General features: G+C 36.4%; 2 protein-coding genes and 1 pseudogene across 4 annotated transcripts; 1 reads left to right on the forward strand and 2 right to left on the reverse strand.

The window, feature by feature from the left end:
* The first annotated feature begins 4,241 nt into the window (after positions 1-4,241).
* Positions 4,242-9,205, forward strand: NRT1.5 (nitrate transporter 1.5). 3 transcript variants are annotated; one of them, XM_007039499.3, is made up of 5 exons: positions 4,242-4,370; positions 4,749-4,863; positions 6,960-7,177; positions 7,323-7,885; positions 7,979-9,205. In XM_007039499.3, exons 1-5 carry the CDS (start codon positions 4,344-4,346, stop codon positions 8,847-8,849), a joined length of 1,794 nt encoding a protein of 597 aa, XP_007039561.2. In that variant the 5' UTR covers positions 4,242-4,343; the 3' UTR covers positions 8,850-9,205. The 3 variants fall into 3 exon arrangements, with proteins under 3 accessions (XP_007039561.2, XP_017973438.1, XP_017973439.1); XM_018117949.2 differs by having other exon boundaries at positions 4,257-4,370; positions 4,746-4,863; XM_018117950.2 differs by having other exon boundaries at positions 4,257-4,358.
* A 577-nt stretch (positions 9,206-9,782) lies between these two features.
* On the reverse strand, positions 9,783-15,192 carry PKP3 (plastidial pyruvate kinase 3). The gene is made up of 12 exons (XM_018117952.2): positions 14,656-15,192; positions 14,292-14,570; positions 13,835-14,000; positions 13,248-13,382; positions 13,017-13,127; positions 12,833-12,921; positions 12,650-12,712; positions 11,989-12,164; positions 11,262-11,364; positions 10,894-11,042; positions 10,488-10,596; positions 9,783-10,091 (listed from the first exon to the last, which is right to left on the reverse strand). The coding sequence occupies exons 1-12, from the start codon at positions 14,875-14,877 to the stop codon at positions 9,978-9,980; spliced, it is 1,716 nt and encodes a 571-aa protein (XP_017973441.2). The 5' UTR covers positions 14,878-15,192; the 3' UTR covers positions 9,783-9,977.
* A 364-nt stretch (positions 15,193-15,556) lies between these two features.
* LOC18606086 (pyridoxal reductase, chloroplastic-like) lies at positions 15,557-18,094 on the reverse strand (annotated as a pseudogene).
* Positions 18,095-18,851: the final 757 nt, after the last annotated feature.

The following is an 18,851-nucleotide window of genomic DNA, read 5'->3' on the forward strand; positions in this document are numbered from 1 at the left end:
TGCAAGTATTGGTTCATTAGGTCATTGTTTCTAGTGGCTAAGAAGAAGCATGATTAATCTGAGTAAGGGGTCTTAATATCAATAATTAGTTTCTTTATGATCCCATCATTAGCCAAAATCTGACCTAATTCATCATATATACAATGAAATCAATATTACCCGCAATCCATTGGTAAATCCCTGTTGAGCGAGGTTTATTTTCTCGTAGTTATGATTTCAGTGACATAATCCACCATAATCTGAGAGGAGAGAAAAAGGTTCCTTCGCAATAATTTGACTTGACAGACACAAAATTTGTTTGACAGGTTGATAAGCGAATTTGAAGATTGAAACTGTGTCAGCTAAAAGAGATAGACCTTTCCCTCATGCCTCATGGTGTAAACAGGTGGATGGACAAAATTAAAAAGGAAGCATCAAATGGGAGTTAATTAGAAGGAAAATTGCTTCATGTCTGGGGCACCACAGAGCTGCTGCAGCCAACGAAATTTTAGAAATGTGCTTATAAACATGGATTAAATCAGGTCACTGTCTGCCTCAATCAGATGATGATGCATCATCAAATCTCTTATATGAATGGATATTCCCATTAAGTTGGTAATGACGTTGATGTTTTCAGAAAATTAAACAAGTGGAGTCTGACTCTTCGGAAGCGGACTAAATGAGACTCCCCCTATTATTATTTTACTTGTTCTATAAAAGCTGTGAGATGACCATGGCTGTAGCTGATAAGCCACCCTTTCTATATAATAAAAAATTAAAACCACCTTTTAGCTTGGAAAACGTGTGTTTATATAAGAAAATCAAAGTAGGATTGAATGGTTTCGTCATATTGATAAGTTAGTGCATGGTCAGAATACGAGCAATTGCATTTCACTATCAGATTTCGGCCTTGGGGTGTTACTGTGAAATGAACTCTCGCTGTGGTGTTGGGGAATGAAGGAATGAATGTTTTTGATATGGAAAAGTTTCACCTACTAACTTGATTGCCTTTTTTTGCCTACCGTATTGGTGGATTAGTGCTGGAACTTTGTGAACCAAAAAAAAAACACTTTTGTTAAGAGAAATGCCACTACCCCTGCCCTGGACCGTGACAGACTTCTTTGTCATTTACCTCGCTATGCAGTGCTAATGGTGCCCCCACGCTTTTTAAGAAAATGGGTCTCTAAAAGAGTTTGTCTGTTTTCTCTTTTCCTTTTGGCATTGCTTAAGGGACATGTTAGGTCGTGGTTAACAGTTGTTTTCCTAGGAACAACTTCTCTTTTTTCATTTTTTCCCAAAAATAAATTATATGTACCCTCTTTATGAGCAAAAAGTTTCAAGTGATTGGGGAAAAGATTAGCACTTATATTGGAGTTTATGGAATCAGGGAAAACATGGCGGAAGTTGAACATCAAAATCATTATCGTGAGCTGTAAATCTCCATGGGATCGATTGGTGTTCAAAACAAGTTGAGTGGCTCAAATCATAACCATGAGCTGTAATGGAACTTGAGATTGACCAAGAAATCAATTAATGTTGTAGTATTTAGTAAGTTGACTTGAATTAATTCTTTGTCAAAATCTGAAACAAGGAAACAGCTGGTGAGGAAGAGAGTTTAATCCTAGAATTAAAATGTGCCTTAAATCTGAGCATTCTACATTATCTAAAGATGAAATTGAGGAAATCCCAACAAGTAGAAAACTGAATTACATTTTGCTAAAAAGAACATATGCATGTAGATTGCGCTTTGTACAACAATAGACTTTACAACTAAGAACCAAAGGGCAGCTTCTCTCACTTTTTGTCTTTTACAAAAATTTAAGAGAATATTTTTTTTCTTAGCAAAGATCCATCTTCTGTGCAGCCTGAAATAAAAATCTGATTTCATTGGATTTTTCCCAAACTCTGCATCCGGACACATCCTATCAGTAATTTACATTATGCCAAAGCTGTAGTGTTCACTCTCTAGACCCACATATATTTAGCCTATAAAATAGAAAAAGTAAATCAATTGGCAGGATTTGTATGATGTATCAAATTCCAAAGAGAAGAAAGCCAATATGAACAGAACATAAGGTCCTCTAGATACTATTGAGAGATCCTTATTCTTGGTAAAAATTCTAGTTGGTGTTGCATTTTTTTTTTTGGGTGAGGTCTCATTGATCCTCTCCTAATTATTGAGGTATTTAATGCTTAAATTCTGACAGCATACTCAAGCAAAAAAAAGTGGAAGATGATTAATTTGGAATCTTACAACCAAAAAAAAAAAGATGAATTTTAAATGGCTGTAACAGTTTGAAAATTACTTTCTGCTAATTTAATAAAATATGTTAATATAGATGCGCTTTCATGCATACTCTACTATTCATCTTTTCAAAAGAACTTGCCACTCATTTTAATTTTCTTTTTTGAAAAAAAAAATTCTTCGAAGCTAGCTTAATGTGTAGTTTTTTGTATTATTAAAGATGGAGGATGTTTTTCTATGTTAGCAACTAAGGGAAGAATCTTAACTGAAAAACGACATAATCCATGTCTTTTGTTGTTCTGAGTCTTAAGATGGACGTGCATGGGGTTACAGTGGCCAGAAATATTAATGTAGAATCAAATCTGTGGAAAGCAGCTTAATTAAGGTCGAGTATGCAATCTAGGATCCTTTGTATTCCTCAATCCATATACAATATATGGTATTTTTTTAGTCAGAAAAATAATTTATTAATAAAACAAGGCACAACAACAAAAAATCGCACACTACATCTCAACAAATAAACAATTTATCATTAAGTATAAAATATTTTAAATCTATCCACACTAAATTTGATTAAAAAATGGGGAAAAAATTAGTTTCTCTAAAAATATGCACAAACACAACATCTCTCATGATTTTTGTTAACCTATCAATTTATCCCACGATTTTAAATTTAAATTGCACATCCAATAAAAAAAACAAAAATCCAATAGATAGAAGAATTTAGAAATATTATTTACTATTATTTGAGTTGTTTCTTAATTCGATCGTTCTCTCAAAAATATATAAGAAAACAAAAATGGCCACACGAAATCTGGTGGATAATATTTGTAAATTCCTTTATTTTATTTTTTTTGAAAAGATTAAATTCCTTTATTCATCGATCTTCATGGAATAATTCAGGATAAAGAACTCTGTAATAATGCAGTGGAAAAGAATAAACAAGGATTAGTTAAGCAGCATATTAAGGATGTCAGGAGAATGTCTGATTAGCAACTTGAGGGACCAAAAGTCTTAAAAGAAGTTGTATTATTAGCATATAATTCAACAAAATATATTTCACTTTAAGGGAGGCATCAAATTTTTGCATGTCCTTGTTCCCACTCAGGAGAGAAACTACAATAGCTGGGGCATGATTTTGGGAATCGTATCCTTCATAATAATTGAGTGGCAAAGATAAAAAGAAAGCTGTCTCGATGCACACAAAAACATGTGACTAATAATTAATTCACTGATTCCAACTTAGAAAACATATATGGATTGTTACCTTGTGGAGAGTCCACTTCCTATTCCTAAGGATGAGGCTAAACCTATAGCTACTTTATACTTTAGAAAACCTCATGTTTACACAGATAAACGCTTGAAAAAATTTTCACCAACTACTTATTCTTCATATGGGATTTAACCTAAAGTTTCTGCTTAATTTGGAGATGAATTTACATATGATTGTGAAATTAACCTAAAATAATTGAGATTAAGATAATGATGATAATCAAAATGAGGCATGAATTTAAGCATATATAATGATTTGTATGAGAGGGGATGGTTTGGACAAGAGAAACCGATTTTCTTTTTTTCCTTCTAATTTTGGAGTTGGAAAAATGTGTATCAAGTTGAGAATAAGCTGTCAAGCCAGAGAGTTTTTCCATAAGTGCATCAACCCAAAGCACTCAAAATTCTTGGGAAACCATTTGGGGTAACTGTCTCAAATCTGTCAATATCAAATAAAACCCAATGATAAACACATCATGGATATTGGGAGAGGGACCCAAAAACCCCTATATTCTTCATCAATCTGAAATATTGCAGCAACATGATATCTTAACCACCCATCCCCAGAAGAAGAAAACAAATTTACCTTCACATCACTGTCTGAGTCCAAACATGTTGCATCTTATAATAGTTTTTCTGATGATTTGGCCATGTGGGCGTCCCCTCTTTGTCCATACAAATCTCCACCGTTCGTATCACCTTCCCACCCTCTATTTATTCACCCTCCCCTCCACGTTCTTCTCCCAAGCTCCCCTACTCATCTCCTCTTCTGTCTTCTTCACAGCCTTCCTCTGCTCTCACCTTCTGCATTACACCATAAATTTTCTCTTTTTCTCAAGAAACATCAATGGCTTGCTTAGAGGTGTGTAAGGAGGTCAGTAAGGGGCTAAGGGCTCCTTTTTTCTTCTCTATACTACTAAAATCATTGAGCTGTTTCCTCAACTTATCTTACTATATATATATTTTTCTCAACCATCATTGTTCCATTGCCTTCTAAGGAAGAAATTTTCAAGTTTTCCTTCTCTTCTTTCTCTTTTTCTTTTCTTTTTTCTATGTTCTTCATCTTTTGCTAGGTAAAAGATAAGCAACAAAATAAAGAAAAGCATTTACTAGTCTGATGCAAAGCAATGATGGATGCATTCATGCAATGTTAATATGACTATCCTTTTCCTGTGATTCTTGAATATTGATACTATGATAATGGATATGATTTATTTACTCCACCTTTTCTTTACAAAAAACAAAAAAGCAGGGGAAGGTGAAAGAGGATCAAGGAGCATGCACTCAAGATGGAACTATCGATTGGCATGGCCGCCCTGCAATCAGAGCGAAATCAGGACAATGGACTGCTGGAATTATCATTCTCTGTAAGCTCCCCAAATTTTCACCACTAAATAAATAGATAATTCAATGATGAACATCGTTCATTAGACTTCATTTAAATCCTTCTAAGTCACCATAATTTTCAAATTTCTCCCACATTAGTTTCTTACTTTCTTTCTTTCTTATACCCTTTTTCCCATTCTTTTCTTTAATGATAACAACAAGGCTGAACCACTTTCCAAAGATCTTTCACTGCTTTTGATCTTACTTGGATACATGGGTCCAATATATCCATACTGGGGCAAATCTCCATCTTAATTATTCTATCTTTTTGCTTACTCCCAACGCACTAAAAGAATATACATCAAGTTTACAAAGTTTTCCTTATCATACCCTTCAAACCATGTGTTAAAACATTACCAAATATGTATATAATTCACCGCTGGAAGGGATATGAGAAAGAGGAAGTATCTGTGACAGAGCTTCTTTAGGATAAGCTATCAAAAAGGGATGGAGAGAAGTGAGAGAGGGAGGCGGAGTTTTCCTTCTCAGTTTCCAGAAAGGGGGAAAAAGACAATAGGAATGAAGAAACGTGTAAGGTTTGGAACTGAAAATCCAAAAACAAGTGTTTAAGCTGGGTTGCATGTTCCCATGGAGCAAAAAGGGGGTTAGCAGGTTGCTTTGGGTTTTGCCACTTTTTGCTCAATTCCCTCGACTAAACGACATGCCCAACGGAAGACAAAGCCATTGAGAGAGGGCATGCAGTTAAGGCAAAGACAAGCCGGACACGTAACCAACCCTCCTGTTTTGCATGACGTGGGTTCTTGCCACGTGTCCCCTGTCAATAATAACATACAAAATTAGGGAAAAAAAAAGTTTTCCAATTTCCACACGGTTGAACCTCTAATGCCGACAAAAAGAGAAAAAAAAATCATAATTAGGTGTAAAGAATTAGAAAAGAAAAATACAACTTATTAAGTATTAGCTAGGGTAGGCAATTAATATGCTAGCGCTCGAATAACTTTTGGCCTCCTAATTACTTTAATCTTAATCTTTCAATTTATTGATGTCGAATGCATGTGTTAAAGTCAAGTAATTAGACATTAATTAGAGCTTATTCATGCAATTAAACTCTTACTAGAATCTTTTCATGCGAATAATTACATAGTGGACTTTACTCATACAAAAAATCAAACGTGAAATGAACACATATATATTAGTTCAGGTTTATATTTCATAAATTGTTAATAAATAAATTCTATATATTATCATTAGATCAAATATTATTATTTTGATAATAATAAAATTATAATTTTAAAAAAATTTATTTGAAAAGACGTGTAAACTTTTATTTTTTATATATTTATGAAGCGACTAAGTGATAAAATAAAATCGTATACACTAACATCACATTAAATATGAAACCGAACTATAATACCTACAGCAAAAGGCATGCCCTTTTCTTAACCATGTTGCCTATTGATTATATTAGGTTAATGACTTGACAAATTAGTTGAAATAATACTAGTGGAAGAACCAATTAAGAAAGAGACCTAACCATATATATAAAGAATGAACATGGACACGTTGCCAGTAGCTATTGCTCTTTCTTGTTTTTCTTTCTTTGGTTTCATGGAATAAATATTTTACTTTAGCTCAGATTTGATTTTTGGAGCCAGATAGCAGTCAACATGCTCCTAATTAGTGTACTTTTCAAGTTGCTAAATTTGTGATATCAATGCACATGAATGGTGAAAATTATATCAAACAAGGTCCGATCCAACCCTTACAAGACCATGATATTCAAGAATGATTTTTACAGAAGAGAGGGATGAGTTCACCAATTTGCACATGCAAAGAAAACGATAGATTCTGGCGGTGAGATGTGACTATTATTGAATGCTAGAAGAGTATTTGAAAGCAACCTTTAGAAGATTCCTACGGTTTTAGGCTTCCTTCCTTAACCTAACTAGGAATCCCTGGGGAACCTTCCTCATGATCTTGATGTGAAACCCTCTCACTCTCTCACGTCTACCAGTATTATCTTAGTACCTTGTAAAATATCAAGGTTTTTTTTTTTTTTTTTGGTGACGAATGTCTCGTTAATGTTTTTTTTTTTTTTTTCAATGAATTTAACCAGTGAACCAAGGTCTGGCAACCCTAGCTTTCTTCGGGGTCGGCGTGAACTTGGTGCTTTTCCTGACAAGAGTGTTGGGGCAAAACAATGCTGATGCTGCCAACAATGTTAGCAAATGGACTGGAACTGTATACATCTTTTCCCTGGTTGGTGCTTTCCTCAGTGATTCCTACTGGGGAAGATACAAAACCTGCGCCATCTTTCAAGTCATCTTTGTTATTGTAAGCAACTCATCTCTCAACCTTTCATCATTTCTATTCAAGGGCTGCATAAACTTAAAAGAGTAGAAAACAGAGTAAAATCATTTGGTCATTACCTTGCAACTGCATTCTAATTGTGTATACCTACATTTGTCTCGAATGGCAGGGTTTGGTTTCGCTATCGCTATCATCATACCTTTTCTTGGTCAGACCAAGAGGCTGCGGTAATCAAGAAACTCCATGTGGTTCACATTCGGGCTTGGAGATTACGCTATTTTACCTCTCCATTTACCTAGTTGCACTAGGAAATGGAGGTTATCAGCCTAACATTGCTACATTTGGGGCTGATCAGTTTGATGAAGAAGACCCCGAGGAAGGGCACTCCAAGGTGGCCTTTTTTAGCTACTTCTACCTAGCTTTGAACCTGGGCTCCCTTTTCTCCAACACTATTTTAGGGTATTTTGAGGATGAAGGGATGTGGGCACTTGGATTCTGGGTGTCCGCAGGCTCTGCCCTTGCAGCACTTGGTTTGTTTCTGGCAGGAACAACCAGGTACAGGCACTTCAAGCCCAGCGGAAATCCTCTCCCCAGGTTCTGTCAAGTCATTGTAGCTGCAACAAAGAAATGCAGCATTGATTTGCCACCAGACGCAGACGACTTGTATGATGTGGATGGAAATGATTCTTCCATGAATGGCAACAGAAAGATTCTCCACACCAATGAATTCAAGTAAAATTTAAAACATAATCCAATTTTGGAAATAAACCAATTGCAAGATTATATAGATTATACATATGCTAATTATTAATTAATCTTGTGTAGGTTCCTGGACAGAGCAGCGTACATAAGCACAAGGGATGTTGATGACCAAAAGAAGGGCATTTACAGCCCATGGCGTCTCTGCCCTGTTACACAAGTAGAAGAAGTCAAATGCATACTAAGACTACTCCCAATTTGGCTCTGCACCATAATTTACTCGGTTGTCTTCACACAAATGGCCTCCCTCTTCGTTGAGCAAGGTGCTGCAATGACAACTACCATCTCAAACTTCCGGATCCCTCCAGCAAGCATGTCCAGCTTTGACATTCTCAGTGTGGCAATTTTCATATTTCTTTACCGGCGAGTTCTCGATCCACTGGTGGGAAGGATAAGAAAGAAGGATTCCAGGGGACTTACCGAACTCCAAAGGATGGGCATTGGCCTTGTTATAGCAATATTGGCAATGGTTTCAGCTGGAATTGTGGAATGTTACAGACTAAAGTATGCCAGCAGAGACTGCACGCATTGCGAAGGCTCAAGCTCCTTAAGCATCTTTTGGCAAGTCCCCCAATACGCATTTATAGGAGCATCTGAAGTTTTTATGTATGTTGGCCAGCTGGAGTTCTTCAATGCACAAACGCCAGATGGGCTGAAAAGCTTTGGCAGTGCCCTTTGCATGACATCGATCTCGCTAGGGAACTATGTTAGTAGCTTGCTTGTGACCATGGTGATGAAGATCTCAACCGAAGATCACATGCCAGGATGGATCCCAGGCAATCTCAACAAAGGTCACCTAGATAGGTTTTACTTCCTCTTAGCTGGCCTAACAACAATTGACTTGGTTGTCTATATAGCATGTGCCACTTGGTACAAGTGTATCAAGCTGGAAGGAAAAACTGCAGAAAACGATAAGCAAGGTAGCTTTAAAGTGTGATGTATATCTCATGCTAAAACGCAGAATAACAGTATATTTTAAAACAATAATGAGGGACTGGGTACAGGGATAGTCACCAGCACTTTGTTGAGAGTTTTGTCTAAAGAAAAGTGGCTATTCTGAGAGAGAAACCGTTTTTCCTCTCAACTCTCTTAAATTCCCATCACTTAACACAGTTTTTCTGTCCTAGATGTTGAGTCAGAGAGCACATCAAGGCGGGCATTAAATTATGTGCTCCAAGGCTGTTCAGTTCTTACTGGATAATTGTATTTCTTAGTAAATTGCAGTATGTTCTCTGCAGAAGAGAGCTACTCTCTTGGACATCAATAAAAGTGCCCGTCTCCATCTACATATAACTTCTATCAAACGCTTTTAAAACCTACATCGTTTGACATCAATTAACACTAACAAATTAATTACCAGGAAAGTTTTGTATGATAAACAAATGAAGAGCAATTAATGCTCACAAAAGCTTGGTTATAGAAATTATGCTGGATGTCAGCACAGAAAACATTGGCAGCAAGTGCATCCACAGTTGAGTTTCAATCGTAAATTGTGACCCAATGAAGGCAGCAGTATGTACAGTTCAATTGGGTTTTCCTACCTCGGAAGAATGTCCTGATACGAAGCCCTAGCACAAAGATGCAGAGTCATGGGAGGCAGAGTTCCACTTCCAAGGTTACTTTCTCTATTAGGATACCTTCAAGTAGTTCAGACATCCAACAGAAATACGGGAAATAAGTTGTTCTGGCTTTCGTGGAACTGGAGCAGGGAAGTGCTATTTTAAGGATTTAGGTCAAGCATGAACTCATCAAGTTTATCATAACATGTTACCTAAGTGAGCACTCGTCTGTTACCATAACCAGAATGCAACGGAATGCCTTTGCCACATCTGAATTCTTTTATCAACCAAAATATCCTTCACATGAAACATTTCAGTGAATAACTAGATTTTGTGTTTTCAATTTCGTTTACCCAAAAAGAAAATTCTGATTATTACTTGGACAAAAGTTACAACATTGCATACAAAAACTAAAACTAAAACCAAAACCATGTCCACTGTGTATTACCTACTCCTTAGTAACTTCAATCACAAGAAAAAGTGTCTTCACTCTTCAAAACATAGAATTATGCTTGGACTTTTCGAACTTGGATGTGATGGGTTGATTCCCGACGCCAGATCGGTTGTGCTCCACTTTGGACAAGAGTAACATGCTCTCCCTCCTTCACCAAATTCTTGTCCTAAAGCATTGAAAAATTGTATGAGAAAAATGTTTAACCATGTAAAGTAATGATCAATAGGAAAACCGCTCAATGGCTGTGTATTAGTGGCAAAGGCTCTGGTCGACAAAATAGAAATCTCACTGCAGTTTTAGTCCATCTGTGAAGGGCATGAAAACTCATACCATTCATTCTTGAACCACTGGCCTTTTACCTCTTTACTCTCAGGTATGTCTTAGCCCATACTAAGGGATAGCCAGCTCATCGCCTGCATGTCTTGTTTCAACTAAGCCCCCTAAATTGGCTCCGCAACAGCTACAAGCTATTCTAAGGTGCCAGGTAGGATAGCCATCCATTAATCCTACCCTCAAAATGGAAAATATTTTCTTCAATAAAAAAGCACTTTTATGTACTAACCATTAATAGCTTGAGTGCTCGGGAGAAGGTCTCCTCTGCATCATCTGAAAACTGCATATATATGGGCATGACCCCTTGATAAAGTGCCAGTCTCTGCTTAATCCTTTCCCTGCCAAGAACGAAAATTATTGCACAAAAGTGAGAACGAGGAATGGAAACAAGTTCTAAATGATTATCAATTAGAAATCTTTGACCATATTTGCAGTTAATCTGGCAAGAGATTGTCAGGAATAATTTCCATAAGGCAGTTTTACCAAACTTGAACACTAGCATTTTGTTGCACAACAATGTATATGATGCAAACAAACATGATACAAAAATTATTCACCCAGCACAAAGTACATCAAAAACCAAATCCAAATAATAGGAAAAGAGTAGTTTATGTCATACAGCTACTGTAACTCACTCATTTGTGAAGGCAAAGATTGATGAGGAAGGACGGTAATGACTTAATAGTATAGCCATGGATCCTGTCCTTGTAAAGACAATGATTGGCGTGTTAAGGGTGTTAGCCATAGTTGTGGAATGGAAAGCAAACATTTCGCCCATATGACTCTGCAAAAGAATGCCCTCAATGTGGTCAGATTATAAAAGCAAAATTAGAGAAGGATTTTAACAAAAAAAGGATTAGAGATATTGAAAAGTAAAAGAACTAGAAAGGGTAAAATCTTTCAGCTCTCTTCAGCCCTATGTCATATACCCCTATCATCTACAGGCAACATGAAAACACACACAACCTTGAATGACATTTAGCCGATTCCAAAGACTGATTACCTTGTAAGCATTAAAACGAACTGGAGGCATAATGCTAACTGGAAGACTTGACTCGGTCCTCAATGCCACAGTGTGCATAACTTTAACAGCTTTAATTGGGTACCTTCAGTTGATGTCATGAATGATAAAATTAGTTACTAAATTTTAGAGATGTAGAAACCAATAAACAATATCATGAGGTAAATGTTAGATTAAGTTATCTAAAAAGAAACAAGATCAACAAATATTATAATCTAACATGAATGTACCAGCTAATGTCAACACAGAAATTGAAGCAATTGAGGCCCTACATTCTTAATGATGATAAATTAGAGCATTCGGATGACCAGGCCATCTAAAATCTGCCAGATGGCTTCTCACTGGAGCTTTGCCCATATAGGGCCAAAATTTCCGATATGTTCATGCTATTTAAAAGCCCATCAAACAAAATGAAGAACCTTGGATATACAAGGAGCAATAAATACGGAATATAATTCACTAGTCCACAACATAATAAAAGCATCCACAATTCTTGCAGAAAGCAGGTAATCCTACTAACATCTAACAATTAACTGATATTTCAGCTTGCAACTTCCTAAGCTTATTACTGGTACCTCTATTCTAACACAACTCTATTCTAATACAAATAAATGAGGGGCGAAAAAAAGGTAGAGTTTTAAATATAGTATATCCAGGAAATATATGTAAAGACCGGTGAGTTTAACAACTTTTAGCCAAGTTAACTCACTTTCCATGTGCAGTTTCTCCAGAAAGCATAATTGCATCAGCACCTTCTCGAACAGCAATTGCGATGTCAGAAACTTCAGCTCTTGTTGGTGTAGGATGATTAATCATGCTTTCAAGCATATTTGTTGCCACTATTACAGGTTTATGCATACTACGACACCTTCTAATGATGTCTTCCTGTTAGAATGACAACAATACAAGCTGTTATGTGTGGAAATGGAAAATGATATTAATCCTAGAATCTAAACTTTACTTGTCTGGGCTGGACATAATAACACTATTGTCTATGACTCTGTAAGCCCCTCAAAAACAAATTATACAAATGGTTCTAAAACCATTTAATGGTTTCAAAATTTACCTCATTGTATGATTCATGATTTTTTCTTTAATGGACCTGAAATTCAAAATGATCGTTTTATTTGTTTACTAAGTTTACCATTTATCAACCTGACAGTCATACCCTGTTACATACTTAACAGGATCCTTCCAAAAATTTCTCAATTCCTGAGAGTATTCCGGTGTTGACAACATTTTAACATTCAAACAATGGCACTTCATTCAAGTTTTTTTTTTTTTTGGGAAAAAAATGATAAATGCATTTCTGTTAGACCTATATTCTCATATAGAGCAAAAAGGTGACACATATCAACAATTAAAATTACCTGCAATAAAGGGACCTCCTCAATTGGAAGTTCAGCTCCAAGGTCTCCACGAGCAACCATTGCCTATAACGTTCACAAGAACAGTTAAGTTTCAATTGAGAATCATACAGACATCATTCGTCCTCATAATGCTTTTGGAGACTATAAACACATTCTAGAGGAAGCAAAAATATCAAAACAAACCCCATCAGAAGCAGAAATTATAGAGTGAAGATTTGGTATAGAATCAGCACTTTCAATTTTCACAATAACGTGAATGTCTGCATTGCAGCCTGCGAGAGAGTTGGTGACAATACAGTTAGAAATGAAGAAAGCATAAATTATGTACACCCTTCATAATTTAACTGGAAACTACAAAAAGCCTTACCTTTCAGATAATCCTTCAACTCATGGACCACTCTAGCATCCTTCACAAAAGAAACAGCATAAAAATCAACTTGGTTGTCCACCCCAAATTTGATATCTTCCCAATCTTTGTCTGTAAACATGAAGTGCACCAGTCAAAATTTTGATTAACAAACAACATCAAACAAAACAGAACATGTTTAAGGAAGTAAAACTTCAAAGCGACAACATTACATTTAAAACAGAAAATAACCTGTTATTGATGGCAGAGTTGCACTTTTTCCACGCACATTTAAATGGCGCCTTGATTTTAGTTCTCCGCCATCAACTACTACACACTTAACCAAATCCTTTGTCTTTGCCTTCACAGCTAATGACATCATTCCACCTGGCATATAAAGACACAGAGCCACTCATTAAGTTACATGTACAAGTAAACACTTGACAAAAATGTGTTTTTGGTTAGTGAATACTTACTAGATACACTCCTTTGGATAGAAGTTTAATTACAATGCTTAATAAAGAGAAACATATCATGCCAACAAATTTAACGGCATAACCAATTTGTCAGGTCTTTTCAAAGTACTCATACATTAAACACACAACCAGCAAACAGAAAGACAACATAAAAAAGATTTTGTCTATTCCAAGAGGAAAACGATAATAAAACAATTGACGGCATCTTTGAGAAGAACAATTCATAGCATTTATTTCAATTGGTTCTAACTATACTGCCATACATTCAAAACAAAGATTCTATAACAAAAGACAAATCCCAACTTACACACACAATCTAACTCATGCACCAATTAGGGGCATCAAAATGGAATCTATTCTCACCATCTACCAATAGTATGTCTCCAACCTCCACATCGTTCACAAAGTCGTCATAGTTTACACTAACAGTATTTTCTGAGCTAACTCCTCTTTTGATGGTGAAATTAAATTCTTGTCCCTCTTTAAGCTGTATTGGTTGGGGCACATCGCCACTTCTAACCTCAGGACCCTATATAAACAACAAATCAACCTTATCCCAATTAATAGCCAAAAGAGCTTTAATTCCCAATGTACAAATGGAAAACAAAATGGAAAGTTGGAAACCAAAACATCTAATTAAACTTTGGTTTTGCTAAAACTTTCCTTAAATGCCATAGTTAATGTTACTTTTTAAAGAAAGAGTATCATCGTTCAATGCATTGGGAATAACAATATTAACCGTAGATTGCTTCATTTAACATGAAAATATGTCTATAAATGGATCGAATACTGAGGCAATGATTAATAACTTAATTGATACCTTAGTGTCCAACATAATGGCAATGACTTTGTCTTCAAATTGAGCATTGTATTCCTTAACGAGATCAATGGTTTTCTGATGAGAAGAATGATCTCCGTGGGACATATTCAATCGAGCCACATTCATTCCAGCCTCAGCCAGTTTCCATATCATTTCACGGGAGCTCGTCGAAGGACCGATTGTGCAAACAATCTTGGTTTTCCTCCGAGAACTCGAGTTCATTTTCACTTGGCCTAAAGCCCCGACTTTTAACAGCTCAACCGTCGGGTTCAGCTTGTCCTGAAAAATTAAACAATTGAAAACGACATCCAAAAAAGAAGTGAAAAAGAGTGGTAAGGAAAAAGAAAAAGAAAAGGTAACTGACGGCGTTTAGACGGCCGTTTGAGGAGGTAAAAGTGCCGGTCCGAGCTGGAGTGATCTTCATGGATCTGATAGAAAAAGCTGCATCTCCTTTACGGAAAAAGAGACGTCGTTTAGTCCGATGAATCCCGGATTCGAACAGAGAATTATCGGTAACGTTGCGGAAAGACGATATATCGGCGGCGGCGATGGAGGCAGCGTCGGTTAAAGAAGTAATCGTCGCCATTTGGAATTTGTTTGGTGCTGTTTGGTTTGGAATGGAACAGAAGAAGAAGAAGAAACTGAACTCCTGAGAAAGAACAGAAAGAGAGAGGAAAGTGACAGGTGGAGATTTTTAAGCAGAAAAAAATGCCAGGAGCAGAGTGTTTGGCTGCTAGCACACACTAGCTCTCTCCAGATGCTAGACAGTTAGGACTTAGGACTCGTTCTTCTCAGGTACCTGCTGGCTGCGGGGAACACAAAAAACCAGCGAAGTGAGTCCCACTCGCGTCTCGCACTCCTTTTACGAAGAAAGGCCAAAAGTTTAATAAATCATAAAAAGAATTAGTGTTCCGTATGCCCGGTATGGAGCGAGTGGCTACAAGATTACTGGGGTCCCACGCGGCCACACCTTTGGGCGCAGAGATCTTCTCTCTCCTCCATATGAATCAAGTGAGAAAAATATCGTTACACATTATCTGCTTTACAACTCTATACGCATTCACCGCTCGATCTTTGCCACATCTACTGGCCCTCCATCGAACGTATCAAATTCCAATACCAAACAACGTCAATGTGATATTTTGGACAGGGAACCCCTCATCTGGAAAGAGAGAAAAGCTTCTAAGTTAGTAGACACGTGTCCTTCAGCTGAAGCGAGTCCCATCTTTATCGGTATTCACTTCAGAACACTCAGAAGTCACGTGTTATTTGGGACGGCAACACTGGGATATTCTTCGCATAAAGCGGTATATGTCACGTGTTCCACGTCCTTTCACAATTAGCCAATAAAAAAGAAATATGAAAAATCTTTTTTCACATATCATATTTATTTATTGTGTTTTTAAATCATCATTTTAAATATTTATTAATAATAAATATTTACCTAGGCCCACCTGGAAGCTTGGCAGGTGTATATCTTCACAGTACCTAGGCCCACTTGGAAACCTGGGAGGTGTACATTTTCCCATAAGCATTCCAAGTCCTAGATGACTATAAGAAATCAAGCGGATACCCAGGGAGTCACAAATATCCTTAATCTCCATCTGCTCTTCTCCCATGCTTAGCAGAGAAAATTGTACCTGGAATTGGGGTCGTTCTCGATGTAAGCCTTGGAATCACATCAACAACCAAAAGGAATTCTTAGTAGTAGCTACATGTTCAGGCATGGGATACATCAAAGTATTCTGTTTTAGTTAGATAGTTTGCCATTGAGGCTTAGCTTGGGTGGCGGTTTTGAGTACAAAATCCAAGAGATTCAACATTAGTGCTTTCTTCCTGTGCACAAACCAAAAATAGAGAAGTGTCTAGATATCATCCATGCACTAAACTTATTGACATCCGTGATAAACTCAGCCATGTCCTCTATTAAGCAGGAATATGCTGTCTGCAAATAGCTACCCACATATTTATAACTAATTAATTAACTGTTTCTACAAAATTTTGAATCAAATGAACAAAACGAAACAAAACCACAAGCTTGAATCATGTTCTTCACTGAAACACTTAAACCCACTTATCCGTTTTTCTCTGTCATTTAACATCCTTAGAGTTGGGATTTTGGAGGATAAGGGAGGCAAAACGAGCCCAGACACTCTTTATGCATGTGTTTAAATGCGGCTATCTTTCTTACTGGAGGCTTTAGGTAGTTGGGCATATGCATCCACTGGAAGCCATGACCATCAAAGAGATTAGAAACTCCAAAACATAGGGTTGGAATGGAGAGAAAAAAAAAAAAGTCACGAAACCAGAGATATGGCAGTAAGAGTGGCCCAAAAAAGTGTGATGGTTTGAATTTGATGAAAACAAGAAACACGAGCACAAAAAGTAAAGCAAGTATAACTGTTGGGGCACTTGGTTTAAAAATAACACAAAGCAGGTGCTAGGGGAAACACGATATTTCAAGGTTGCAGTGGTCCTTAGTTTAGCTACATGAAACACGAGCAACTATAACCAAACCAAGATTCCTCTTAACATGAAAATTAGAAATATATCTAAATTATCTATACCTGAGCTGAACACAAAGGGACTCCTCTGGCTTTAAGGCAATCGTAAATCTTTACAAGCTGTTTGGATCCATAATTGCTAACTCCAATAGCTTTAACTAAGCCCTGAAAATTTATATCAAGTAGATTTTGGCCAGTGAACAAAAAAAACTACAGAAACAAACTCGCTATGATGCCGGAAAAGATATTTTTTTTAAATGTTTGTTAGGTAGAGTGGAATTCTCAACTTTTTGTGGTTCAAGTTAAATCTAGGAAAAAAATTTCACATGCCAATCGAAAATGATTAGTCTCGCTTCTAGTAAACTGCATGATAAAATCCACTTTAAAAGTAATTAATAGCAACCTGCTCATACGTTGCCCACTAAATCACCCCAAGGAGCTAATTCTTGTGGGGGAGCATAGTTTGCAGTAGACCAGTGTAACTGTCCAATTCCAATTTGCTCAATCTGCATTCCATCCAGAGAGGCCCTGGAAAACAGTTCTTCATCAAATTTAATTACTACTACATGTCGATCGACCGTGAGATAAAGAGGATCACTTATATAAAAGCAATAGAATAGCAAACCTGCAAGTTTGAACAAATTGCCCTGGTGTTAGACGCCAGGGATATGCTGCAAACTTTGTAGCAATACAGTCACAATCTCATCTTCTATCCGCTTTTCCCCTGAGATTACAACAATATATAGTATTAATTACTAGAATAGTAAGATAAACAATCTCTTTTGTAAGATTGGGATGATACCTGAAGAGTCGTGGTTTTATCAGCTATGATAATAAAGGTCAATTGTATCAGAACTGAGTACCAATCTCTAATTGTATTAGTTTCAAATTCCTTGACTTATTATGAGAACCATACTGAAGTCAAGCAGTACTACATAAAGAGAGTGCATTATAATAAATTGACAGTCGACCATGAGTCAGTTGAACAAACAACTTTGAAAGTTCTCAACAGAAATCAAAATCCAATGTTCATTCCGCTGTAAGGCAGGTTCAATTTAGAATGAGAGAAAGAAACCAACCTCGAAATTCTCTAATAGACTTTCCTAGAAGTTTTTCACTCTGTCCATTGAGTTTTCCAGTCCCATAAGAATCCGCAGTATCAAAAAGATTGATATCATTCTCCACGGCAAGATTGAAAACTTGTTGAAGTTCATTATCCTTTGATTGCTGGTAACCCCAGCGAAGCTGGTTGCACCATGCCCAAGTCCCAAACCCCATTGGAGACACAAAGGACCCATTTCACCTGCCTGGCAAAACAACCCCTGAAAATAAGTACATCCCAAAAAATCAAACCAGAATAACATGCACGCTTAGAGATAGATAATGAACTTTATGCCTCTAAGGAAGGCAGATGAGCAATGAGAATACTAAGGGCAAAAGCTTTCTAGAATAAAGGTTGAAAATATGAATATCTAAGCTCAGAAACTTTCTACAGTGAAGAAAGGTGTGAGATTTGGAGACGGTCAACCCATTACCAGTATAAAGGAAGGATTTTTTTTTTTTTCAGCTGTTTCAAAAATTTTCGTTTTCTCTTCCTTCTTCTATCTTCTCATGTCCTTTCAGCTAGTATTTTATAAGCACGAACTTTTTCTACCGATTGACATGTTTTATTTTTAGCACTGATTCTTCAAAATTTTAGAAAATTTACATTTTTTTATTTTTCTTAAAAAATCTACACTTTTTTATCTTTTTCTAAAATCGACATGTACGTTCTTGTGTCGATTCTTTATGTGTTTGGCACCAATCCAAAAATTAAATTTGAAATTTTACCTTTTGTTGTTATTCATTTATCAACTCTTGCTTTTTCTTTAAATTTTTAACATTTTTTTAAAACTTTTAAAATCGACATGTCAATTCTTGGTATCAATTCTCACTCTATCTAGTAGTGTCTGTTTTTCCAAAATTAATATGTACTTGTTTGAGTCGATACTTACAATTGTAAATTTAAACTTTTAATATTTAAAAATGTTTTTTAATTTAAACTCAATTGCAACAT

Source organism: Theobroma cacao, chromosome 3 (genome assembly GCF_053813885.1).
Source record: "Theobroma cacao isolate CCN51 chromosome 3, ASM5381388v1, whole genome shotgun sequence".
Lineage (NCBI taxonomy): Eukaryota > Viridiplantae > Streptophyta > Magnoliopsida > Malvales > Malvaceae > Theobroma > Theobroma cacao.

Excerpts from the sequence above, each read along its gene's own strand:
- NRT1.5 (XM_018117949.2), top strand. The coding sequence starts at position 4,344 with ATGGCTTGCTTAGAGGTGTGTAAGGAG. Across the intron at positions 4,864-6,959 it reads TGCTGGAATTATCATTCTCT|TGAACCAAGGTCTGGCAACC; the intron begins GTAAGCTCCCCA and ends GAATTTAACCAG. Across the intron at positions 7,178-7,322 it reads TTCAAGTCATCTTTGTTATT|GGTTTGGTTTCGCTATCGCT; the intron begins GTAAGCAACTCA and ends CTCGAATGGCAG.
- PKP3 (XM_018117952.2), bottom strand. The coding sequence starts at position 14,877 with ATGGCGACGATTACTTCTTTAACCGACGCTGCCTCCATCGCCGCCGCC. Across the intron at positions 14,571-14,655 it reads CAAACGGCCGTCTAAACGCC|GACAAGCTGAACCCGACGGT; the intron begins GTCAGTTACCTT and ends TTAATTTTTCAG. Across the intron at positions 12,713-12,832 it reads TAATTTCTGCTTCTGATGGG|GCAATGGTTGCTCGTGGAGA; the intron begins GTTTGTTTTGAT and ends TGAACGTTATAG.